The sequence below is a fragment of the Diabrotica virgifera genome, chromosome 8, assembly GCF_917563875.1.
Source record: "Diabrotica virgifera virgifera chromosome 8, PGI_DIABVI_V3a".
NCBI lineage: Eukaryota > Metazoa > Arthropoda > Insecta > Coleoptera > Chrysomelidae > Diabrotica > Diabrotica virgifera.
Genome location: NC_065450.1, coordinates 51,248,688 through 51,276,452, shown reverse-complemented (window position 1 = coordinate 51,276,452; position 27,765 = coordinate 51,248,688). Strand labels below are relative to the sequence as shown.

General features: G+C 34.5%; 1 protein-coding gene across 6 annotated transcripts in view; it reads right to left on the bottom strand.

Moving 5' to 3' along the window:
• Positions 1–3,318: 3,318 nt before the first annotated feature.
• LOC126890664 (laminin subunit gamma-1-like) overlaps positions 3,319–27,765 on the bottom strand; it is a 260,245-nt gene continuing 235,798 nt past the window's right edge. For all 6 annotated transcript variants that reach the window (XM_050659781.1, XM_050659784.1, XM_050659782.1 and 3 more), the window contains 4 exons: positions 19,366–19,591; positions 17,803–18,233; positions 12,988–13,358; positions 3,319–3,744 (listed from right to left, as the gene is read on the bottom strand). In XM_050659781.1, the coding sequence (XP_050515738.1) occupies positions 3,403–3,744; positions 12,988–13,358; positions 17,803–18,233; positions 19,366–19,591 (1,370 nt within the window). In that variant the 3' untranslated portion in view covers positions 3,319–3,402. The remainder of the gene's footprint in view (positions 3,745–12,987; positions 13,359–17,802; positions 18,234–19,365; positions 19,592–27,765) is intronic.

The following is a 27,765-nucleotide window of genomic DNA, read 5'->3' as shown; positions in this document are numbered from 1 at the left end:
TCTTTCAAAGATGAATTGATTTCACCCATTGCGAATTTCTAGTACCGGTCATATGCGTTCGTTTAAGCGGGCAGGTCAACGGTTACTTTAATCGCATAACTTTTTGTCTTTTTTAAGCATTTTTGACACTAAGTTATTAAATTATGAGGTATTTAAGTACTAAGAGTTACTATTGCTTAAAGTCGGTAATTAACACCGTTCTTTTTGAAAAATCTTTTCAAATTTTTTTTCAAATTCAAAAATCGAAAAATTTTCCAAACGATTTTTCTAGAACGATTTCTATAAAGCAAGAGCTGTTAGTACTAAAGTAACTCATAATTCAACAATCCAGTGCCAAAAGTGTTTAAAAGTTAAGGACAAAAAAGTTATACGATAAAATAACCGTCGTACTAACTAAAAGGGACGCGGACGCCTATAATCGCTACTAGAAATTCGAAATTGATGGAATCGATATATTTCTGGAAGATAAATAAGCGTACCTACCAGTTTTGGAGTAAGACTCCATCTTCACAGAGCTCTATCGCCACTAGCAGGCCCGGACTGGGCCGCCGGCCCACCGGCCCGCGGGCCGGTGCGCCTTTTGCTTTCATTCATATTCCATTAAAAATTTAAACGCTGAAAATTTTTTTAAAACTTTACACAAAGATTCCTTGAAGCAAAGATCAATTAAGCATAGTGTGGTTGCAAAATACAACAAGTATCAGGTATCAGGTAATCAAAGTCTAGCACACATAGCTCGAAAAAGGCATCCAGTGTTTTGTGTTAATAGCTTAGATGTGACGCGCGGCGCCCTCGAAGACCTTCGGGCGCCTTTCGCCTTACTATATTATACATACAGGATTGTTGCGCTCCAGAATCATACATAACGAAGCCAGCGGATACAAAAAAATACAACTCGTATCAGTTATCAGATAATCAAAGGCCAGCACACATAGCTTGAAAATGACATCCTGGGTATTAAGTTAATAGCTTAGATACGACGCGGTGCGCCCTCGAACACTTTCGGGCGCCTTTTGTGGATATCAATACCCGCCGTTTCTGTTATAATAATATAAGAGTGTTACATCCTACAAATAGCTTAAAATATACAGGTACAGTTTTCAGCAAACATAGCTCGAAAATGGTATCCAGGGTTTTGTGTTAATAGCTTAGATGTGACACGCGGCGCCCTCGAAGACCTTCGGGCGCCTTTCGCCTGACTACATTATACATACAGGATTGTTGCACCCCAGAATCATACATAACGAAGCCAGTGAGTATAACAAAATACAACTCGTATCAGATAATCAAAGACCAGCATATATAGCCCGAAAATGGCACCCAGAGTTTTATGTTAATAGTTTAGAAACGACGCGCGGCGCCCTCGAAGGTCTTCGGGCGCCTTTTGTAAGTATCAATATCCGCTGTTTATATTATAATATAAGGCCGTGAGAGCCAGAGTGGCCTAACAACTCTGGAACAAGCACTCAAGCTCTGGAAAAATGGCATGGGAATTCCTCTCAATGACGAGACCACATTATACACTTTATGTTTCGCTGATGACCAAATTCTGATTGCTCAGGATCATGACGACTTACGTTACATGACGTGGAAGCTAATAGAAGAATCTAACAAATGGGGCCTCGCAGTCAACATTAAGAAAACTGAAGCCATGTGTATTGGAGGGACAAAGCAGTCCATTACATTAGATGATGGGGTAGAAATTAAACACTGTGATGAATACAAGTATGAAGATAACTCAAGATGAGATACTCGATGCTGCTATAAATGACAGAAACATACAGGGTAGAAAAGCGATATCCATGATGAACGGCATTCTGTGGGACCAAACAATATCTAAATCGAACAAACAGATCATATACAATACCATAATTAAAAGTGTAAACAAAAGTCTCCACAAAATGGAGACCTTACGAAAATGGTACGGCCATATATAGAAAATGCCAGATGACAAGATCCATAAACAGATTTTGGCGTGGACACCACAAGGGAGAAGGGAAAGAGGAAGGCCGAGAAGAAGCTGGAGGGAGAGAATTGAAATAGAACTAGAGGAAAGTCCAGGTCTGTGATTAAACAGAGAAGAATGGCGGTTATAAGTCGGAAGGCGTCGGAGGGCTCTGTAAACCGATAGTAGTAGTAGTAGTAGTAGTAGTAGTAGTAGTAGTATATTATTCTGTAGCAGTAGTTGAAAAATTACCCACACGTTTCAAAAATTGGTTTCGAATCTCCAGAGAGTACCAAAGAGTGTAACGGATTAAAAGGGATAGGCACCTACTGGGAAACTGAAGCTATATTTTTGTGGCATCTTAATAAGTTTATTCCAAAGTAAACTTAATATAACGAGCAAAATGAACTAAAGCACAGGATATCAAAAGGTAACCGAAAGGTCTACAGTTTAAAAAAATATTATAGTCAAAGTACCTATCGAGAAAGACGAAAACCAGAATATACAAAACCGTAATAAGAGCAACAGTCACCTACGGATGTGAGACATGGGTGCTAAACAAAACAAGAAGAAATGATAGATAGGTGCGAACGGAAGGTACGAAGAGCTATTTTCGGGGGAAAAATACAGAAGACGGTTGGCAAAGAAGAACCAATCAACAATTAAGGATGCTTTACAACGAACCAAGTATAACAAGATACACAAAGGCACAAAGCATCAGGTGGGCAGGTCATGTCGAGAGAATGGATAGAGCAAGAATGCCAAGGAAGGTACTGCTAAGTAGGCCAGTTGGGACAAAGAGACGAGGTAGTCCAAGAAAAAGATGACAAGAAAAGTTTCAGAACGATATATGATCGATGGAAATTACAGACTAGAAAGAAAGAGAAAGCGAAAAATAGGATACAGTGGAGAACCATAGTGCAGCAATTTTTACATAGAAATTAAATAAAATTAAATATAAGACATTAGTATATACTACCATGTGTATTATATAAAATTGTAAAGTTGTAATTGTAAAATTGTAAAGCCCTAGGCACACAAGGCCTGTAGTGCATATTAAATAAATAAATGAAATAATATAACTTAAAAAATTTACAAGTAATATTCAATGCATTAGGATTTCAAAAAAGTTTAGGAGGGAGGGGGGGTGGTCGGGCGCCTTAGTTCAGAGATTAGGTTGGCGCCTTTTTTAGAATTTGGGTTGGCGCCTTTTTGATGAGCCAGTCCGGCCCTGGCCACTAGGAATCATTTTCGAACTATATGAATTGGGTTAAACCTCAATATTTTAAAGCCCATTAATCTGTAGTTAAAATATTTCCAATTATTAATGAAACACCCCGTATATCTATATTTCCGAAATAAATCACAATATGTAATAATTTAGTAACTTTATTAAAAAATCATGTAAAAAGGTTTTAATGTAAAACATAACAACACAAATATATTTTAAATGTTTACTATGGTTCAAGCTCTATTCTCCTATAGCATCCTGATGGAAGGGCATCCACAACTTGTTCAATATTATCAACCTCATCTTGCAATAATATTATTTGTTTCTTGTATCTTTCGATTAATTCATCTTTCATTTTTTTGTCGTCTTGCAACCGTTGCAGCTTTTCATCTAGTTTTGCAGCTTTTATTTTTTCTTCAGTAATTTTTATTTGTTCCTCCAATCTGTCTACATCGGTCTCGTCTATGCCAGGCGAGTTTTGTAATTCATACATTATGTTTTCAATATCCGATAATAGATGGCGCACTTTATTCGAGACCTCTTCTGTATCTTTTTCGGCTCTACCAACCTAAAAAGAGAGAGATCAAATTAAACGATTAAAAAGTATTTTAAACATGAAAAAATACTACGAAATTTGAACAAGGCTTCAGCTGCTGCTTAAAAATGAGAAACAAATTTTTAAAAACCAGTTTTATTTGGATGATGCTGTGTTTATGATGAAAAAAAAAAAGAAACATGCCATGTGTATCATCATTTTCAATAAAGAAAAAGATAAACACGAAAAAAAAAACTAAGACTAGGCATTAGAAAACCTTATAAAACGCAGAATATCAATGACTCAAATTATTTTATGAAAATAAAGACATTTTCTTTGCCATAATCATCTGTTTAGAAATACGACAAAGAACGGTTAAGTGTTATATTTGGTCTGTACTTTTGTATGTAGAAGTTTGGACAAGTATCAAGCATAAACAAAATTGAAGCATTGGAAATGTGGTTGCATCGACGGATGCTAAAGATACCTGCGGAAATGATAAAGGGTGGAGTGGAAGAATTACAAAAAAAAAGAATGTGTGTGTACTTTGTACGCACGTAAGAAGTTATACTTCTATTATATGATTTCTTAAAAATAAATATACTTTAAACAGTTTGTTTTATTTTTTTTTAAACACCAAACTAATTTTGTGCTTACCGCTTTCAAAAAAAAAGTATATGATTGCTCCGGATTCGAACTCGAGACCTCTCGATCTCTGGCCGAATGCTATACCAAATACGCTACGAGGACTGTGTCTGTATCGGTTCGGACGTACCTAATACAATTCACGTTAACAAACAGACAAGGTGAAGTATAATAAATATACAATAAAATGTTTTAATAATACTCATCTTAATTACTCCTGAGGAAGACAAATCCAAAGACACAAAAATTATAATAAATATATTTGATAAAAATAATAAACTTAAAGATAAAACCCATAACTAAATTAAAATCCATGGTGACGTTTCAATTATTACTTTAATCATCGTCAGAATAATAAGCTTCTTGAGCGGATGCTTTTAAATAATTTTAAAGGAACAAACATAAGGTTTGTTCCAACATGAACTTTTGGACGGCCCAAAAACCGTCACGAAACTGCTTGTACCGTCTGTTGTGCGCATGTTCGTAATTGTATCGCCCAGTTATCGTCCCATGACGGTAATCATATATTTGTCATTTTTGTTGGTGACAGCTTGTGTGCTTTTAGTCGATCAAAGGCTCAAAAACTTTAATTAAACCCTAGTGCGCAAGTCAGTCCAACCAGCACATTATGCATTTGCCCGATTACTGAAATGATCATCACGAAACCGTCACCGAAAGATCACAATTCTTGTTGGAACAGTGGGAAGGACGATCCGATGACGATCATATTTTTGTTGGAACGGATTTTGTTTACTGCGCAGAAGCGTTACCGTTTCGTGACGGTTCTCGGTCGTGTTGGAACAAACCTATAATTAATGAAAACGTAAAAAATGACATTGACAATCATTGGGTTAAGTTAATAACTTCAAACATGCCATGTCTTGTTGCGTGTTTAAGGGTGGCTTCAAAAGAAATATGGATAATGCCTCCTTGATGCTGAGTTCTGTTGGAGAACTTGCATGACCAATGATTGAGAAGTCCTTACGACTAATAGGGTGGTCAGAATCAGTCATATTTCAATCAGTTCTTGATCGTCTTCCTAAGTGAGAATATATAATAATATAATATATAATAATAATTATCCGTAGAATAATTAAAAAAGCATTTCCCTCTATAGAATTAAGATTTGCTTTCACGACTTTGGAAAGGATAGGATCTCGTTTCCATGTGAAAGACATGATTCCTAGTGATCTCGCATCTAACATTATATACCAATTCAAATGTAGTAGCTGTGCAGCTACGTACGTCGGGAAGACTCGATGTCACTTTAATGTCAGATGTTGCGAACACTTAGGTATCACTCCTCACTTAGGAAGACGATCAAGAACAGTTCCAAATTCAGCAGTATTCCAACATATGACTGATTCTGACCACCCTATTAGTCGTAAGGACTTCTCAATCATTGGTCATGCAAGTTCTCCAACAGAACTCAGCATCAAGGAGGCATTATCCATATTTCTTTTGAAGCCACCCTTAAACACGCAACAAGACATGGCATGTTTGAAATTATTAACTTAACCCAATGATTGTCAATGTCATTTTTTACGTTTTCATTAATTATGTTTGTTCCTTTAAAATTATTTAAAAGCATCCGCTCAAAAAGCTTATTATTCTGACGATGATTAAAGTAATAATTGAAACGTCACCATGAATTTTAATTTAGTTATGGGTTTTATCTTTAAGTTTATCATTTTTATCAAGTTTAAGGGTGTGTCCTTATCTACATATAAATATATTTACTAAAAACACTAATATATTCTTTTCACACCTTTTCTTGCACTAATATATTTATAAACTTCGTCTAATTTACTAACTGTTGCACGTCATCCGCGTCATAGCCTGTGACGTCGCATGATACCAACACGAAATATTTAGCGGTAGGTGTGTTCTTTTTTAGAATCATTTTGCCGAGTACACTGGAATTACAGCCACTAGACATATTTTATTATACACGCGTAGAAATAATATTTGAAGATTTCTATTAATGTTAACCTAAAGAAATACACAATAATATGTTTCATTTAATTTGTATAAATGGATTATAAAGCGTTTTTATGAAGCACATTTGTTCGGAACACACTGTAACTGTAATCGAACGAAGGTGACATTTTAGAATAAATTGGTAACATTTATTTGACAGTTGCGGTGATGACAGTTCATATTTGTTTATATTCTTTACTATAAGTATCTGTTCTATTATATTTACTGCTTTTATTATTTACTTTACTATAAAAAGATCCTCTACTATAAAAATATAAATTTCACCTAATTTTATTACGACTTGGAATAATCGAGGTATCTGACAACTTTTTTAGTTGTTATTGTAGACATATAGGTACAAAGAAATCTATCGGCTTCTCCCAAGAGTTCGGAGCCGTTTTTTAATAATTATTAACAATGCAGTGCAAAAACGCTTGCACTGCAAATCTTAAAAGATTATAACTTAATTCTTTTTCTCTATTTCTTAAGTTTTTATTTATTTACATTGAATATTAATTTGTTTTGTTGTATAATCCACGTTTACAATAACTATGTGATCTATTTGATTTAAAATGGATTCAGGATTTTTTTATACTTTGGCAACTCTATGTCAACTTAGATCTCTGGCGTAGATAATGACGTGCAACGGTAAGTAAATTAGACGGACTTGTACATAACTTGAACGATTTAGCAAGTAAACGCCATACTGTCTGTGTGCGCATGCGCGCAGTATTATGAAATTTTACTCTCAATCGCGCCTAAAGAAGTATAACTTCAAAAAGGATAGCCTTAGCCTTATGAAAAGGATATGGGAAGAGGAAAATATGCCCAAAGATTGGAACAAAGCTCTATTATGCCCCATATACAAAAAAGAAGATATATTGGCATGTCAAAATTACTGAGGTTTTGCCCTGTTGGGCACTTGTTATAAGGTACCTATTAGCCAGGATGCTAAGAGAGACACTCAACAGATTTGCTGAAGATAAACTAGGTGAATATCACGTCGGTTTTAGAGTTGATCAGATTCTTAAAGATCAGATTTTTACACTAAAAGCAATCCAGACTACCTGCTATGAACATAAGGTATCCCTCCATGCGTTGTTGTCCCTATATTTTAAGCGTATGATAGGATAAGAAGAAATAAAATGTATGAAGCACTGCATCAGCTCCTTGAACGTACCCGCAAAATTGATTAGGTTAGTAAGAATGACTGAATAGCACACGAAATCATGTAGTATGGAGAGGATTCTCCTCGAATGAATTTTAAGTGAACAGAGGTATTAGACAAGGAGATGCGTTATTCACGGTGATTTTTAACTTAGTATTGGAAACAGTAATCAGACATAGCCGAGTTAAAACGACGGGATCCATCTTTAACAATGAGCATCAATGTCTGACATTCGTTGATGATCTTACTGTTCTAACGAAAACAAGAAAATAATTAAAAAATGGTGTGAAACGATTAGAAAAGGAGGTAAAATATTTTGACCTAGAAATAAATCAGAAAAAGTCAAAGTACATGATATTCCTGTTGAGGCACAAAAAACAACAATGGATGACTGATGAAATCCTGGAATTGATGGAGCAGAGAAGAAAACTGAAAGATAACAAAACAGAATACAAAGAAAAACAAAAACTAATTAAACAAAAAATAAAGGTAGCTAAAGAAAAATGGATGGAGGATAAATGCAAGGAATTAGAAAAGTTGAATGAAAAACATGATACGTTTAATATGTTTAAAAAAGTTAGAGAAGTAGCTGGTCTTTATTATAAGAAAACTCCACATACTATAACCGATTCGTCGGGAAAAATGATAATAGACGAACACGAAATCCGAACTACCTGGTATAATTATATAAATGAACTGTATAATGATGATAGACCCGAAGAACTGGACACTTTAGATGAAGGTGAAGGACCAGAAATACTAAAATCAGAAATACAACATGCTATAAAATTGGCAAAAAACAATAAAGCCGTTGGTCCCGACAACATACCTACAGAAATGTTAAAGCTCATAAATGAGGAAAACATTGGAATACTAGTCAAACTTTTCAATGATGTTTATTCGACTGGTGATATCCCTGAAGATTGGTTAAAGTCCGAATTCATAACCCTACCAAAAAAACAACGTCCGAAAAACTGTAGCGACTATAGAATGATAAGCCTTATGAGCCACACCTTGAAAATCTTTCTACGTATCATCCACAGTAGAATCAGAGATAAATGTGAAGAAGACCAGGATGAAACACAATTTGGCTTCAGAAATGGACTGGGAACCCGGGACGCACTCTTTGCACTAAATGTGTTATTGCAGAAATGCCGAGATCAAAGGAAAGCCGTCTTTGCTGTATTTATTGACTATGAGAAGGCCTTTGATCGAGTACAACATCACAAATTAATTAAAATACTAAAGGATAAAGGAGTTGATAGTCAAGATGTACGAATCATAGAAAAATTATACTGGCGTCAAACAGCGACAGCTTGCATAAATGGAAAATCAACAGAAATATGCAAAATACAAAGAGGCGTCAGACAGGGTTGTATACTGTCCCCACTGTTGTTCAATTTGTATTCAGATAGAATATTTAAGGAAGCGCTGAATAATTTGGAATGGGGTGTGAATGTTAATGGAATTCTGATAAATACAATCAGATATGCAGACGATACAGTTATTTTAAGTGATGATATGAATGGATTACAACACCTTTTAAATGCCATTGACAGAGTGGGAAGAGAGTTTGGCCTAAATATAAACTGTTCAAAAACAAAGTACATGGTATTTAGCCGTTTGGCCCATCAAGATTCACGGTTATATGTTGATGGTCATATGATTCAAAGAGTACCCAGTTTTAAATATCTTGGTTGCCATATTACTGAACAACTAGATCCAGATAAAGAGATAAAATGTAGAATCGAGATAGCCCGCACGACATTTTTAAAAATGAGGTCATTCTTCTGTAATGATACCTTGCAACTTCAACTTCGAAAGCGCATGATTAAATGCTACATTTGGTCAGTCCTCTTGTATGGTGTCGAAGCATGGACATTAAAAATATCCACCATTAACCGTTTGGAGGCCTTTGAAATGTGGCTGCACAGACGTATTCTAAAAATACCATGGACGGCTATGCTGACAAATGTGGCAGTCCTTAAGAGAGCAAATGCTACCCGTGAGCTGCTTGATAACATCAAATATAGAAAGATGGCCTATTTTGGACACGTAGTAAGGGGAGACCGGTATAATATTCTTCAACTTATTATGATGGGTAAAATCGAAGGACGCAGAGGAATTGGTAGAAAGCAGGCCTCTTGGTTGAAGAATATCCGGGAGTGGACAGGAATAAAGAAAGCAGAACACCTATTTAGAATAGCTCGAGACAGAGACAGTTTCGCCATGTTAATCGCCAACGTCAAGGGGACTTGATAGGGCACGTTAAGAAGAAGACATGATATTCGGAAATACAGAGCAAAAAGAAGAGTGACAGTTTACTTTCATGTCTAATGAAGCTCTTCTTTTTCTTAAAGTGCCGTCTCCTCAATGAAGGTTGGCAATTACAATTATTGCAAACTCTTTTCTGTCTTCAGCTGTTCTTATTAGCTGTTCAAAATTTAGCCCTGTCTTCTTCTTCTTCGTTTGAGGTATGCGATGTCCACGAAATTTTGAGAATTCTCCGGTAGATCCACATTTCAAAGACCTCCAACTTATTTACGGTTGATGTTTTAAGGGTCCATGTCTCAACTGCATAGAGAAGAGTCGACCAGACGTAGCATTTGGATAAACTTAGTCGAATTTCGAGTTTTATTCGAGAATCACAAAGCAGTTTTTTAATTTTTTCGAAAGATTTTCTGGCCTGTTCTATTCTTGATCTTATTTCTAGATCAGGATTTAGGCTGCTATTCATTAAATATCCCAAGTACTTAAATCCATTGACTTGTTATGAAATGTGCCCATTTATTGTGCAAGGTTGAGGTACGTTTTGGTTTTTTCGGATTGACATCACTTTGGTTTTTTTAATGTTTATTTTCATACCAAATTACTCACAGGTCGAGTTGGTCTTGTCGATGAGTCGTTGTAGACCCAAGTCGGAATCCGCGATCAACTCCGTATCATCGGCGTATCTGATGCTGTTGATATTTACGCCATTCACCTTGACCCCATCCTTGGAGTCCTCCAGTGCCTCTTTAAATAGAAACTCGGAGTAAAGATTAAACAGCAGAGGCGACAGAACACATCCCTGTCTAACTCCCCTCCTAATTTCTACTTCTGCGGATGTGGAAACTTCGATCCTAACTCTGGCATTTTGGTTCCAGTACAAGTTCTTTAGTAAATTGATGTCTTTTCCATCTAAACCGACTTCTTGCAAACGTTCTAATAGGTCGTGTCTTACTCTATCAAATGCTTTTTCGAAGTCTATAAAGCATAAAAATATAACTTTCTGTTGGTCGTAGCATTTTTGCGCGAGAACTAGTAAATTTAAGAGAGCTTCTCTCGTTCCCATGCCGGCCGGCTCTGAATCCAAACTGATCGTCTCCGATGATTGTTTCACATTTTCTATAGATACGATTATGTACGACTTTTACTGCATGACTCATAAGGCTTATCAGACGGAACTCATTGCAGTTTTGTGGGTTTGGATTTTTCGGTAGTGGGATGGATATTGACTCTAGCCAGTCTTGGGGTATTTTACCTGTATTAAAGCAGCTTTACATCAAGGCTATGCAAGTCTCATGCTATGCAAGTCCGTCTTGCATGGCATACCTCTTGCCTAGCCTGGCCTTTTTACATCAGAGCTATTTCTGTGCAATTTTAGATACTACTTTCATTGTTGCCAATAGAAGAAATATATCAAAATATTAACTTTAGATATTTCACTTGGAAATTTCAGTCCATAATTAAATATATTCAAATATAAATCACAAATTATTACATCCGATAAATACCATTTAAATTTACACAATAAGGTTAAGTTTTTTTCTAAACTATAAATTTTGTCATATTGGCAACATGAATTTTGACAGGACTTGCATCAAAATAGCATGAAAAATAGAACATGTTTTAATTTTTCGTCTAGCACAGGAATTGCATGGAAATAGCGCGTAGGCACGCGCAGTAGCGTGATCTGTCTTGCGTGGCTCTTGCCTAGCATGAAAATAGCATAATGTAAAACTGTCTTTATAAATGCGATTGAATAAAAGGACAAATATTTCGATATTTTCTTCGCTGATTAGTTTCAACGTTCAACGTTAAATTTTTATTTAATTCTTTATTTATGGTGTATTCCACGAATATACGACTGTTTTGGATTATTATTTTTAATTTTTACAATGGGAAATAAGCCACAATATTATTAAAAAATGATTTTTTATTAACGTTTCGACGCCCAAATCGGGTGCCGTTGTCAAAATACAAAATGCTACTAATACAAACAAAAATGTTGTTGCTTAGTAAAAAAATTCTTTTAATAATTTATTTAATTGGACTCATTTATATCGGCAATTCAGATACATATGATACATTTTAAAGTATGTTTTGGATTATCGCGACAACGAATAGTTTAGCGTGCAACATAAGAAGTACGAAAGTATTTTGCTCTAATAATTACTCCAATAAACAACAATATAATTTGCAATTTACTTTCGTTCTTCATATTTTGCACAGTAAAATATTCGTTATCGCGATAATCCAAGAGGGTCGTATATATTCGTGGAATGGGGTATACTGTGTGTTGTATGGTGTCGTTTTTCAATAATCGGATGTCTAGTTTGTGTTGAGGTTTTTGTTTCTTTATTAGTTTCCATCTTGCGCGCACTTTTACAACAACATGATTATGATCGGAATTGATGTCAGCTCCAGGATATGCTCCTAATGAAGCAAGGGAATGTAATTTCGAGAGAGTGGTCATTTTACGCATCTGGGGGTTACTGTAAATGAGAAAGGTCAGAAAGAATGAGTACTGAATGCCAGATTACCAAAAGGGAAATAAAAAGATGGGAAGCCTAAGATTACTGATGAAATCCAAATATGTATCGAGAAAAATATAGCTAAGGATATATAAAACGGTAATGGGGCACACAGTGACGATGGTAGCCAAGTATGGACAAAGAAAAAGCAAATACGGAGAAATTGGAAAGATAGGAAAGGAAAATAGTCAGAGCTATATATGTAGGCAAAAACACGGTGAAAGATTGGGTGCGACAAACAGGGAGCTAGTGGAATTGTATAACGAAGTAAGCATCAGTTGTTTCATAAAGGCACAGATAATGAGATGGGTGGGATACGTGATGAGAATGGAAAGAAAAAGGATGCCAAAGATGATCCTAAAAGGAAGTCCAATCACGAAAAGAAGGAAAGGAAGACCCAGACCAGACAAAGATGGTTTGACAGCGTAGAGGAAGATCTCAGAACTGAGACAATTATTGGTTGGGAAGAAAGAGTACCAAACAAGGATGAATGTAGGAAAATAGTAAGTCAATTTAGTAGGCAAGGAGCATGATTGGATAAGAAGCCACCTCACTTGATACAAGTTTTGTATAATATAATATTAATTATTATTATTATTATTATTTGTAATTATTATTTGTAAAAAATAAAAGATCGGTATACAGTTTACAGCAAACATTTTGATGGTAATTTTTCATCCTACTTACTTTTTCCTTTACTTCGTTTATTAAACTCGTATTGCTTTTCGTTTTTTGAACCAATATTTTCAATTCTCCTTCTGTATTTTGGACTCTATCAAACATGAGCCCAGCTTCCTCTACCAAAGCTGTGGAGTTTTTATAAAGTAGTTCTGATTCATGCTTGATTTCACAAGCTTTTACAGAAGCATTTTTAGCTAACACGTTTGCCTGTTGTGCTTTTTCTAATGCCACATCGGCATTATTTTTAGCTTGGTCTAGCTCTTTGTCGTACGATTTCATTTGTTTAAAGACGTCATCAATTATGCTTTCTACATTTTTTACAGATTTTAAAGCAGCTTCAGCGTCTTCTTTGCTTTTTTTCGTTTGTGTGTCAAATTCTGGAACAGAAGAAATAAAAAAAATATATGGTAAAATTTTGGCGTCTATATTTATTTAGATATATCGTAAATGAATGGTTTAATTAGGGACAACGAATTAATAGCAATGATTACAAAGAATCTCAACAACATTTACAACTCTAAAGAAATACCAACAGAATGGAATGGAATCAGTATCAATAGGATGTTACATATTTCGGCATGCCCTACCTCATCAGACGTCCGGGTAGAATACAAATTCATAATCAGAAAGGTAAACGAATGTGTCTTCGAACTTCCCACTTTCAGTGTAAAAGTACAAAAGTCCGCAGTCTACTCTAATCGCTTTGAACGAAGCCGACTCGTATCGAGTCGGTTTCTATCCTTTTTTGCTATATAAAATGTTGCATGCATTTAGGTCTTCGGAAAAACCATTGCCTATGCTTTTAATTGAAAGATAGGGCTTACGGCTAGGTAGATAAGTACGCTAGTCAATGAGAACAAAAACAGGATAATACCTCCGAATTCTATCCTACTATAGTTTATTTTTAAACCAAGAGGAGTAAACTGAAAAGACAGATTCACACCCAAGAAAGTGGCTAGAAATATCACCAAATACATCTTCTTTTTGGTTGATCATATCGGCTTTCGACGATAATCCATACATATTATATTATACTAATACGTCGCCAAAGAGTTCTAAAAACAACTGTTTTTGATATAAAAGTAGACTAAAAATCTAAAAATGAAAGGAATAACGCAAAAAACACAAAAAATCGTCAATATAACTTAATTCTATAAGATGACAGAAGTGTCAAAATTTTATAAATGTCATTAGTGTCAAAATTTCGTAACAGTGTAAACTTGCCTGAGGTTGGGCCAATTACAAACAAGAATTACGGCTCGGTAAATTTGAATTACTCCTCTTGGTTAAAAAACAGACCATAAGTAGATACAAGGATTTTAATGAACATTTGGGAATAACCTCTACTTATCTCCTAATTCAAATGTCAATGTGCGCTTTTATCTTGGGGGTGGTTCCCACCCTTTCTCGGGAGTGGAAAATTGTTTTGTCAAAATAACTACGGAAGTGGCAAGAGAACGTAATTCTAAGCAAACATTTTTGCTTTACGAATAACTCAATACTTTTTGAGTTATTCGTGGTTGAAAATTTGCCATTTTCATTTAAAAATGTCACCTTTTCGGTCGTTTTTTTGCGAATACCTATATAAAATATTTTGTAGCTTATGACAAATTATAGAGATTCGTTTCTTCATAAATCTTCTAGTTACAATACAAAATGTGCTATGGTACCTACGTGAAAATAGATTTTTTTTTGGTGCATGCTTAAATCGGTGTGTTCAACTAAAAAATAATAGAGAAATGGTCGATTTTAAGGGTATAATGCTACAAATATATTTTGTAGTGCTTGAAAAATCTTTAAAACGAGCACTGTTAAATGTCGATTATATTCAAACTAAGCGAGATATGGTACAAAAAATATTGATGACTAATTTATTTTAAGATAAAATGCGAAGTATATTACTTAACCCCTCATCCACCAGATTTAAATGCTTCGTATTACTTCTAAAATACCTCTCTATAGTGTCATTTCTATGTTCAAAAAGTTGTACGGGTTTCAAATGCATGCTTTTTGAACAAAATAAGATCAAATTATAGAGCGTATTTTTAAATTTTCTTAATAGCCTAATAAAATAAAAAAAAGTCAAAATGTAAATTCGTACAGGTTAAACAAATTTTATATCACAGTTTAGGTGGGTACAAAAGATATTTTCAAGAAAGTATCCAAATCATATAAGGGATCATTGTTTAAATAATTAAAAATTCACTTATTAATGGAGGTCTATGGGATTTTTTTCTGCAAAGTTGAAGGGTAAATCTTTCACATAAGGCTTACTAAATTAAATTTGACCCCCTATTTATTTAAATAATTGTATATAAAAAAACAAATTTGCAAAAATTATTTTTAGCGTTTTAAATAAGCACTATAAAATATCTTATTTTACAGAATAAGTTGCGCTATGTTACCAGTATTAACAAAAAAAAATATTCGAAAAATATTTAATATTTTTTGAGATATTGAATTTGTTTATTAAATGTTACTATATTTTCAATTGCAAAAAACGCGGTGGTTGCCAAAGAAATTTTCACATGTTTAAGATCTCATTATTTTTATTTTTATGTATATTTTCGATAAATGTATCGGTATATTCAAATTTCAAATAAACTCCCCCCTAAAAGGGCATTTGAAAATTATTCAAATTTGTTTATAATTTGTTTTTTTAATACCGTCGCGGGGATTAAGTATTTTGAAATGCCGTTTCGATAATTGGGTTCCTGGGAATTTTTTACTAATTAACAAAATTTTCTTGTCGTCTTTCTTCTTCTTTTTTTTTCTTGGAGTTATATTACTACGGGCCCTTTTAGGGTTAAATTTTATTAAGAATGTCTAATCCCTGAGTTGTAGATTCTAGACCTGAAAATATTAAGATTTAACTAAAATCTCTTTAATAAAATGTGGCTACTTACTGAGTTACGGGGTGTTTTATTTAAAAATTTAAAAAATTTTGTTACCAAGTACTTTAAAACTATTTGACGTTTCCTTATCATACTTGGCAAAAAGTGTGGCTATTATTCACCCTATTAATAAATTATGATTAATAAACGTTTCTAGCTAGTGCCAGAGGCGTACGACAGGGGATAGTGAATGATTGACCCTTCCCAAATTCTACGCCACTGAGTGAATTACTATTTTAGCGAAATTTTTCGATTCTCCAATACTTTGTATGTAAATAACTTTCTAGGTATCGATAAAGTCATCAGTTTGAGGTATATTGGAAGTTTAAAATGAATGAATGAATGAATCAAAATAACTATGCCGTTTCATTTTTAACGTCCAATATCTCGAAAACTAATGACTTAATCGTTACCAGTAAAGAGTACATTATTTACATAGAAAGTATTGGAGAATCGAAAAATTTGGCTAAAATAGTAATTCCCTCAGTGGCGTAGAATTTGGGAAGGGTCAACCATTAACTATCCCATGTCGTACGCCTCTGGTGGTAGCTAGAAACTTTTATTTATCACAATTAAGCAGACTGTACAGTACCCACACTTTCTGCCAAGTATGATAAGGATACGTCAAATAGTTTGAAAGTTCTTGGTAAAAATAATTTTTAAATTTTTAAATAAAACACCCTGTAACTCAATAAGTAGCCACATTTTATTTAAGTGATTTTAGACTAATCTTAATATTTTTAGGTCTAGAATCTACAACTTAGAGATTCGACATTCTTAATCAAACTTAACCCAAAAAGGGCCCGTAGTAATATAACTCGGAGAAAAAAAAAGAAGAGGAAAAAAGAAAACAAAAATTTGTTAATTAGTGAAAAGTTCCCAGGAACCCAATTATCGAAACGGTATTTCAAAATATTTAATCCCTACGACGTTATTAAAAAAACCAATTATAAACAAATTTGAATAATTTTCAAATGCCATTTTAGGGGGAAGTTTAATTTAAATTTGAATTGATCAATACATTTATCGAAAATATACATAAAAATAAAAATAATAAGATTTAATACAGGTGAATATTTCTTTGGCAACAACCGCGTTTTTGCAATTGAAAATAGAGTAACATTTAATAAACAAATTCAATATCTCAAAAAATATTAACTATTTTTGGACCAATTTTTTTTTATTAATACTCATAACTATTCTTTAGTGCTTATTTAAAACGCTAAAAATAATTTTTTGCAAATTTGTTTTTAAAGATTTATGTATAATTATTTAAATAAATGGGGGGTCAAATTTAATTTAGTAAGTCTTATGTGAAAGATTTACCCTTCAACTTTGCAGAAAACAATCCTATAGACCTTCATTAGTAATTAAATGACCTCAGCAGCTAAAAAAGTAATTTTTTGCAACAATGTCCCCTTTTAATTATTTAAACAATGATCCCCTTGTATGATTTGGATACTTTCTTGAAAATATCTGTTGTACCCACCTAAACTTTGATATAAAATTTGTTTCAACCTGTACGAATTTACATTTTGATTTACATGTAGTGTAATTTTATTTTACTAGACTATAAACATTTTCCTTTTTCTCCATGTCTCCACTCAAAAAGTATTGAGTTAAAAAAAATATAGAACAGTTTTTGCTTAGAATTAGGTAATTTAGCTACTTCCGTGGCTAGTTTACCAAAAAATTTTCCACCCCCGAGATAAAAGCGCCATAGGATATAGGGTAGACTTTGTTTCTTGATCTATTCCCTACTTACAGTGAAGATATTAAGTAAATTAATGCAGTAGGATCAATTATTAATATTGTTTTGAAGCTATTTATTTGTGGCATTTATGTAATTATTATTTAAATTATTGTTATTATACTTTAGATATGATTATGATGTAAATTTATGATATTTCAAACACTGTTCACATACCTTTTAATAATTTATAATTATTCTCAGCATTACTCCATATTTCATTCCAAAGGTTAATGACGATTTTTTCTTGACTTTCGTATAAAACCAAATCATTCCTTAGATCATTCAGTTCCTCCTGTTGATCAATAGCTTGCTGTATTAGATCCATTCCCAACTTAATTTGTTTTTCAACATCTTTTTTCAAATCTTCGCTTTCCTTAAAAACAATGCCAGATCTAGCTCTATACAAAATTGCTTTCTGCTTCAATTCATCTGACTTCTGTTTGAAGTCTTCGATGTTTAACTTTGGTATATTAAGATTTTCAACTTCCGTGAATAAAGTTAAAGCATTCTTCTTTACGGTATGAGCTTTCTCGCTGACCTCCTTGGTCCACTCTTTCGAGGCGTATAATTGTTGTTCTGTTTTCTCCAATTCGACTTTTAAATACCTAAAAAATAAAATAAGACATATTAATAATTTTTTGATTAGATCATATCGTCGCCTTAATACTATAACTTGATAACTCGAAATTGGTAGTTCTGAGATAAACGGGTTTAAAGATTTTAAAGATCTACCACGATGTTGTTAAATATGGAATTCACTCTGCAGCTCTAAAATACTGTTCCTTAACTTTTTGGCTACTGATCAATTTAGGAATATGATGCATATCATATTCCAATATTTGTTTTACAATATGGAAAAAAAACATGAAAAAGTAAAGTTATCAACTTTTAGCACTAGGTACCATAATGATAACATTATTTGGTAATGTCGCATATCATGCCAAGTTGCATCTAAGTGAACTTTTTAACAAAACTAATATTTCAAACATGATTTTGGTGAAAATTCGGCCTCCGCCATGGAAGTTGCCATATCTGCAATTCTCGAATTTTTTCATTAACATCAACCGAACAATTAGCAATTACGTGGTAGGCTCAACGGTTTCAGAAAAACACGAGCTACAACTAGATAACTAGAGTTAGCTAGTTGTAGCACTCAGTGTATGTCGCATTTTACGATTATTTCGATTAAACAATAACTTGATAACTCATCTTGTCAAGTTTTAGCAGTGAATATTAAAGCATTTGAGTTTTATCAGCTGACATGCTAACCACCAAAATGAAAATATTTGGGTAAAAACCCTTTAAACTTAATTAGTCATGGAAACATTGACCATAATTATTAAAATAAACTTGGATGTATTAGATATCACATTCTTTCACTTAACGGCTGAAAGTCTAATATAGGTACATATTGCATTTTATTTTCTTGTCCACTCATAGCTCTTTACTGTCAGTTCGTTTATCACTTTGTAAAATAGTGTAAGTTCTTGTATCCTTAGGTATTTTTGTGATATGGTGAATTTACAAATTTCTTACCTCTGATAAATTCACTGTATTTCATTTTATTTTCTGTTGTAGGTACTGTCATTTCTTTTCGTGTTTCCCTTTAAATATTTCAATGTTACACTAAATTTAATTATAAGTACATATTTTTTTATTTTTACATATTTTCTTACTTTCTGGACTAAGTACGTTGCCCATCTAACAAAAAAAGAAAAGAAATTCATATAGACTTACCTGATCAATTCCATAAGGTGTGCTTGTTTTCCTACTGCATTTTTCACAAGTTTGTATGCTTCTGTGGAATCAATTTTTGCCTTTTCAGCTGCATTTTTTATGTTAGTAGCATGTTGTTCTAAGTTTTGAGCCAAATCTCTAGCATCTTGGGAAATAGTGGTCATCTTTTCGGAATGATCACCAGCAATAGTAGCTCTCTCTTGCGCTTCTTTTAACGACGTCTTACCTAAAACAGTTAGAACTTTTAGATCCATGGTCTAAAGACTTCTACTGGAACCAATTTCTGGTAAACAATCCAAATTCGTGCTTTCTAAAACTTGCAAAGCAAACGAACGATAAATTAGAAGTAGACTAGGGGGAATCTAAAATTGCATTCCACTACCTGTCTATTCATGTAGGCAAAATTCTAACAAATCTTGGTTCCCTGTACTCAGATAGGAGTAAAACTAATAGAAAAGACAACTTATATTTCATTTCATTTCATTTCAGATGTGACCATCATCATCTTCCCATATAGCACACAACGTCCGATGGACGTCCATATAACGTACATTTAAAGTACAAACGTCCATGGACCAAAACTGGACGTACTATGTACGTCCATTACGCGACGTCCATTGGACGTTTGATTTCAACGTACATTGGACATCCATTTGTGGTCCATGGAGATTTTACACAAAACGCGACTATTATTAAGAGTAATTATATATAGCTTCTTGTTTTAATCAAAGCAATATTAATAGTAGAATACAAGAAGCTTCTAATAAATGTAGTCACATATTTTTTCATCATTGGATTAAAACACTGAACCACTAAAATTATTTTAATTAAACCTATATAATATAAGATGATGATAAAACGATGGTAAACTTTTTCAGAATAACGGAGCTACATCGCCGCGCATCGGTAATTATAGAACTTACAATAATTAGACGCTACCAACTTAAATCTTAAATGTGCATTTTGTAACTATTAAATTTCCCGCCAAACTAAATGAGAATCTTCTTGACAACGTTGTCGCTCTTCACGCTATCGGTCGTAAAAGGTAGTATTAGGCAGGTACTTTTAGGGGATTATCGCTGTTAATTGTTGTCGAATACTGAAGGAGGATTTATTTATGATAATTCACAGAATGGCAAACCCGCTTGCAATATACAACCGTACTGACTCTAAAGTTGTAAGAAATAATGTTTGGAAGGAAGAGAACAGAAATAAAATAAACCTCTTTTTAATGTGCATGCTTTCATAGGGCGCCGTTATCTGAATTTTGTCTTTATTAAGTTATTACATACAATATAATACATCCTGTGATATCTTGTGTTTGCTGTTTATCGTGCAAGTGCAGTCCTGCATTAATGAAGTTCCTATAATAAAGTATATATAATAAAGTTATAATAAAGAGAAATTAAAAATGTATCTTGTGTAATATTTTAAAGTAAGTATAAGTTTCGTATTATAGGAACTATTTCCGATACCTAAAGGCTTTTTGCTATGTATGTATTCAAAAAATTATGGACACTAGATTGCTTTCTGAAAAGTGCCCAACAAAAATGTCCATAAGATGTACATTGAATGTACATAAGATGTACACTGAAAGCTTCAACAACGTACACTGTACGTTTGTAGCGGACGTTCTATGGACGTCCAATTTTGTGAACTCTGGACGTTCGTTGGACGTCCATCGGATGTCCATTGTACCTTAGCGGGACGTCCATTGGACGTTCCAATGTACACAGATGTACGTCCATTGGATGTCCATAAAACGTACTTGTGCTATCTGGGTTAAGTGCTCTTAGGACTCTGCAAAGAGCATCTATGGTCTGCTCTGAATCAAAAAGAAAATGAGCTGTCTCTTTGAGCAAAATTATACACTTACTTTGCTTTCAGGTACTGTAGATCAACTCAAAACAATAAAGCCCAGGTCCAGATGGTATATACCCAGAAACGTTAAAATTAATCAGCGAAGAAAATATCGAAATATTTATCCTTTTATTCAATCGCATTTATGATACAGGAAAAATGCAAAATACTCCAAGACTGGCTAGAGTCAATATTGATCCCACTACAAAAAAAAACCAAACCCAAAACACTGCAACGAGTTCCGTGTGATAATCCTTACGAGTCATGCAATAAAAGTCCTATTAAAAGTCGTACATAGTCGAATCTATAGAAAGTGCGAAATAATCATCGGAGACAATCGATTTGGATTCAGAGCCGGCATGAGAACGTGAAAGCCCTCTTCAGTTTACTAGTTCTCGCCCAAAAATAGACTGGGATGCAAAATTAACCGGACACCTTAAAAATGGGTCATTTTTGATGTCTGGAATTTCCTAAACCTGTTGTCCGATTTAAGTGATTTTTTTAGTATATTATAGTCTTATTCTTTAACAATATCGCTGTAATAGTATTGTTGCTAAACAGTTAAATTCTCATTATATACCGAGTGTACCAATCAAACTGTGTTTTTTTCTAAAAGTTCGCCTCACCCTGTAAACCTAGCATTTATAAAATACTGAAATTAAATTCCAAAGCCTCATGTTTTCTCAAGATTTTGTTTTTTGATTCATTCGCTTACATTGGACCATAAAAAAGTTAGGTACTTTAACAACTAGCCATGTTTTTCATCAATACAGGGTGTTTTAAATAAGTATGGCCAACTTTAAGGGGAAATTCTGAATAAAAAATAATTAGAGTTTGCTTTATAAATGGTATGTCCGAAAATGCTTTGTTTCCGAGATAGGGCGTGTTAAATTTTTTATTACAAAATGACGATTTATTTATTGCTTTAAAACCGGTTGAGATATGCAAATGAAATTTGGTCGGTTTTAAGACGTAGTTATTGCACATTTTTTGACATACAACTAAGCATTTAATATTCACCATTGGCGCGCATACGGGTAATATAACCGCTCATATTACCCGTATGCGCGCCAATGGTGAATATTAAATTCTTACTTGTATGTCAAAAAATGTACAATAACTACGTCTTAAAACCCACAAAATTTCATTTGCATATCTCAAGCGGTTTTAAAGCAATAAATAAATCGTTAGTTTGTAAGAAAAATTTCAACACCCTCTCTCTCAGAAACGAAGCATTTTCGGACATAGGTTTATAAAGCAAACTGTCATTATTTTTTCATGTAGAATTACACCTTGAGGTTTGCCACACTTGTTTAAAAATACCCTCTATTCATGAAAAACATGGGTAATTGTTAAAGTACAGTCGGAAAAATGAAAGGATACCCATGAACGAACATATAAAACACGCTGTATTTTCCTGTCACCGTGTCACAAAGAAACTTGTCCAGTGCAAGTACATGTAATAATGATTATTACATGTACAATTTTTTGTGTGACACGGTGACAGGAAAATACAGCATGTGTTATATGTCCGTTCATGGGTATTCTTTCATTTTTCCGACTGTACGTAACTTTTTTATGGTCCAACATAAGCGAATGAATAAAAAAACAGAATGTTAAGAAAACATGACTCTATAGTTGGGTTTTAATTACAGTATCTTATAAATGATAGAATATTCCACAGGGTGATGCGAAGTTTGAGAAAAAAACACAGTGTCATTGGTGCACCCGGTATACAATGAAAATTTACCCGTTTAGTAACAACATGATTACAGCGATATTGTTAACGAATAAGGCTATAACATATTGAAAAATCACTTAAATCGGACTACAGGTTTAGGAAGTTCGAGACATCAAAAATGACCCATTTTTAAGGTGTCCGGTTAATTTTGCACCCCAGTGTACTACGACCAACAGAAATATATATATATATATATATATATATATATATATATATATATATATATCAAACAAATGAAATAGAGAATGTGGAAAAATCCCCTTACGAATAACTCACACATCCACTATTTCTGGCTGGGAAAAATTTTTCGAATAGAATCAAAGATCCAAACACCAGTTCTTAGAAATGTGTTTCGCCCTCTTCAACCTCCGTGGGCTCGTCGGTAAAGATGAGAGGTTGAATATCTTTAGACACATTCCATCAAAAAACAACATCCGAGACATAGACATAACAGGAGCGTAAATCTACGCCCAACCTGAAAATGACAGTCTCAAGTTTTAATTCCCTAATTACTTTAGAGTAAGTAAGATAATGTTTATGAAAAAACAAAAGATGTAGATCTTTGAAACACACTCAGTGATCAAAAGATCCACAGGTACTGGTTTAACGACCACTCGTACGAAATCAAACAAATGAAATAGAGAATGTGGAAAAATCCCCTTACGAATAACTCACACATCCACTATTTCTGGCTGGGAAAAATTTTTCGAATAGAATCAAAGATCCAAACACCAGTTCTTAGAAATGTGTTTCGCCCTCTTCAACCTCCGTGGGCTCGTCGGTAAAGATGAGAGGTTGAATATCTTTAGACACATTCCATCAAAAAACAACATCCGAGACATAGACATAACAGGAGCGTAAATCTACGCCCAACCTGAAAATGACAGTCTCAAGTTTTAATTCCCTAATTACTTTAGAGTAAGTAAGATAATGTTTATGAAAAAACAAAAGATGTAGATCTTTGAAACACACTCAGTGATCAAAAGATCCACAGGTACTGGTTTAACGACCACTCGTACGAAATCAAACAAATGAAATAGAGAATGTGGAAAAATCCCCTTACGAATAACTCACACATCCACTATTTCTGGCTGGGAAAAATTTTTCGAATAGAATCAAAGATCCAAACACCAGTTCTTAGAAATGTGTTTCGCCCTCTTCAACCTCCGTGGGCTCGTCGGTAAAGATGAGAGGTTGAATATCTTTAGACACATTCCATCAAAAAACAACATCCGAGACATAGACATAACAGGAGCGTAAATCTACGCCCAACCTGAAAATGACAGTCTCAAGTTTTAATTCCCTAATTACTTTAGAGTAAGTAAGATAATGTTTATGAAAAAACAAAAGATGTAGATCTTTGAAACACACTCAGTGATCAAAAGATCCACAGGTACTGGTTTAACGACCACTCGTACGAAATCAAACAAATGAAATAGAGAATGTGGAAAAATCCCCTTACGAATAACTCACACATCCACTATTTCTGGCTGGGAAAAATTTTTCGAATAGAATCAAAGATCCAAACACCAGTTCTTAGAAATGTGTTTCGCCCTCTTCAACCTCCGTGGGCTCGTCGGTAAAGATGAGAGGTTGAATATCTTTAGACACATTCCATCAAAAAACAACATCCGAGACATAGACATAACAGGAGCGTAAATCTACGCCCAACCTGAAAATGACAGTCTCAAGTTTTAATTCCCTAATTACTTTAGAGTAAGTAAGATAATGTTTATGAAAAAACAAAAGATGTAGATCTTTGAAACACACTCAGTGATCAAAAGATCCACAGGTACTGGTTTAACGACCACTCGTACGAAATCAAACAAATGAAATAGAGAATGTGGAATTATATATATATATATATATATATATATAAAATAAGTTATCAATCGAAGTAGCACAGAAAGCGACAATAAATATCGTTCCCATACCACCAGATTGAGAACAGGTGAAATACTTTCTTTGGTTACAACCTCCTGAGATTTTCAAAAATTATAAATCATACAGGATGCCGAGGAAATTAAGATGAGAGAATTTTAAATAATTCACAACCCATCTGCTTGAGTACTAAGGAATCTTTCGTGTTGGAAACTTTTACCATGCTGAGCAGATGGGTTGTGAATTATTCAAAATTCTCTCATCTTAATTTCCTCGGCATCCTGTATGATTTATAATTTTTGAAAATCTCGGGAGGTTGTAACCAAAGAAAGTATTCCACCTGTTGTCAATCTGGTGGTATGGGAACGATATTTATTGTCGTTATCTGTGCTACTTCGATTGATAACTTATTTTGTTTTTCGGTAGATGGCTCTAGTTCATCCGCGGCATTTCGTTCTTTGCAATTCGGAAGAGCCCAAAGTATGATACCTGGAGAAATCGGAGAGAAGAGGATATGGGACTACTGATGAGGAGGAAAGAACCTCCCAAACCGATATAGACTCTTCCTGCACTCTCCGATTTGACCAGAGTATTATGCAGCTGCTGCATTTTCGTGTTGCAAAGAAATTGAAAATGTTTATACATAGAAATATATATTTATATGCTTTAAAGACTTCTAAAAAGAATTTGATAGAGTAAGACACGACCTACGAGGTTAGAACGTCTGCAAGAAGTCGGTTTAAATGGAAAACACATCAAATTACGAAAACCAAACGCCAGAGTTAGGATCGAATGTTCTACATCCGCAGAACTAGAAATTAGGAGGGAAGTTAGACAAGGATGTGTTCTGTCGCCTCTGCTGTTTAATCTTTACTTCGAGTTTCTATTTAAAAAGGCACTGGAGGATTCCAAGGGTAATGTCAAGGTGAATGGCATAAATATCAACAGCATCAGATAGGCCGAGGATACGGTGTTGATTGCGGATTCCGACTTGGGTCCAGAACGACTCATCGACAAGACCAACTCGACCTGTGAGCAATTTGGTATGAAAATAAATATTAAAAAAACCAAAGTGATGTCAATTAGAAAAAACCAAAACGCACCTCAACCTTGCACAATAAATGGGCACATTTTAGAACAGGTCAATCAATTTAAGTACCTGGGATGTTGGATCGATAGTAGTCTAAATCCTGATCTAGAAATAAGATCGAGAATAGAACAGGCCAGAAAATTTGTGATTCTCGAATAAAACTCAAAATTCGACTACGTTTATCAAAATGCTACGTCTGGTCAAGTTTTCTCTATGCAGTTGAGACATGGACCCTTAAAACATTAACCGTAAATAAATTGGAGGTCTTTGAAATGTGGATCTACCGGAGAATCCTCAAAATTTCATCATCTTCTTCTTCTTCAGTGCCTTATCCGGTTCGGATATTGGCGATCATCAAGGCTATCATTGTTTTGTTGACTGCTCTGCGAAATAGCTCCGCGGAGGTTATCCCAAACCATTGTCGGAGGTTTTTCAACCACGAGATACGACGGCGTCCCGGTCCTCTCCTGCCAAATACTTTGCCCTGCATGACGAGTTGAAGAACTCGATATTTTTCTTCGTTCCGCATCACGTGGCCAAGGTACTCAAGCTTACGTTGTTTTACTAAATTAAGCACTTCTTTTTCTTTTGTCATGCGCTGTAGGACCTCAATGTTGGTGACATGGTCCACATAAGATATTTTTAGTATCCTCCTGTAGATCCACATCTCGAAGGCTTCAATCCGCTTTTCAGTGGCTTGCGTCAGTGTCCAGGCTTCAACTCCATACAGTAGCACTGGAAGAACGTAGCACCTCACTATCCGGATCTTGGTTCCCAAACTGAGATCACTGCAGCACAGCAAGGATCTCATCTTGATAAATGTAGACCGTGCCATTTCAATTCTGGATCTAATCTCTTGAGCGTGGTCCCATTGTGAGTTCCGAGGTAAGTGAATCTGTCGACTCTCTGGATCTCTTCGTTATCTGCCATTAGTGCCCCGGGATCTAAATTTACACGGCTGACAACCATGCATTTAGTTTTCTTAATATTAAGGTTCAGTCCGTATGTCACGCTAACAGTTCTCACACGGTCTAGTAAGGCCTGTAGACCATTTAGGCTGGTTGCTAGTAATACTGTGTCATCGGCGTAGCGGATATTATTGATGTATTCACCGTTCACTCGGATTCCCATCTCTAGGTTTGTGAGGGCTTCAGTAAAAATTTCCTCAGAGTATATATTGAAAAGAGTCGACGAGAGCACACAACCCTGCCTTACTCCTCGCATGATCTTCACTTGGTCGGTCAACTGGTCTTCGACCTTGACTTGAGCACGCTGGTTCCAGTATAAATTCATGATGATCCGAATGTCCTTCTCATCTAATCCTACTCTTTGTAGGGCGGTGACCATCTTCTGGTGCTGGCAACGGTCAAATGCCTTGGCGTAGTAGTAAAATTTCATGGACATCGAATACTTCAAACGAAGAAGTGCTGCATAGAATAGGCAAGGAAAGAGAACTTTTCAACACAGTTAAAGTTAGAAAAAATCATACCTATACTCCGTCTACCGAACAGACGGAGTAATCAAGTGAATAAATGATAATATTTCTTCAAAATACCTTAACACACGGCCTTGTACACAATACCGATAACACCAATTACCGAATACCTTGTTATCGGTATTGTGTAGAAGGCCGTGCGTTAAGGTATTTTGAAGAAATATTGTGATTTATTCACGTGATTACTCCGTCTGTTGGGTAGACGGAGTATAGGCCACGTACATACTCAGATATAATAAATACCAATGTGCTCAACTTACAGTGAAAGGAAAAATCGAGAGAAAGAGAGTACTAGGAAGGAAAATACTATCGTGTCTCAGAAACATCCCACAA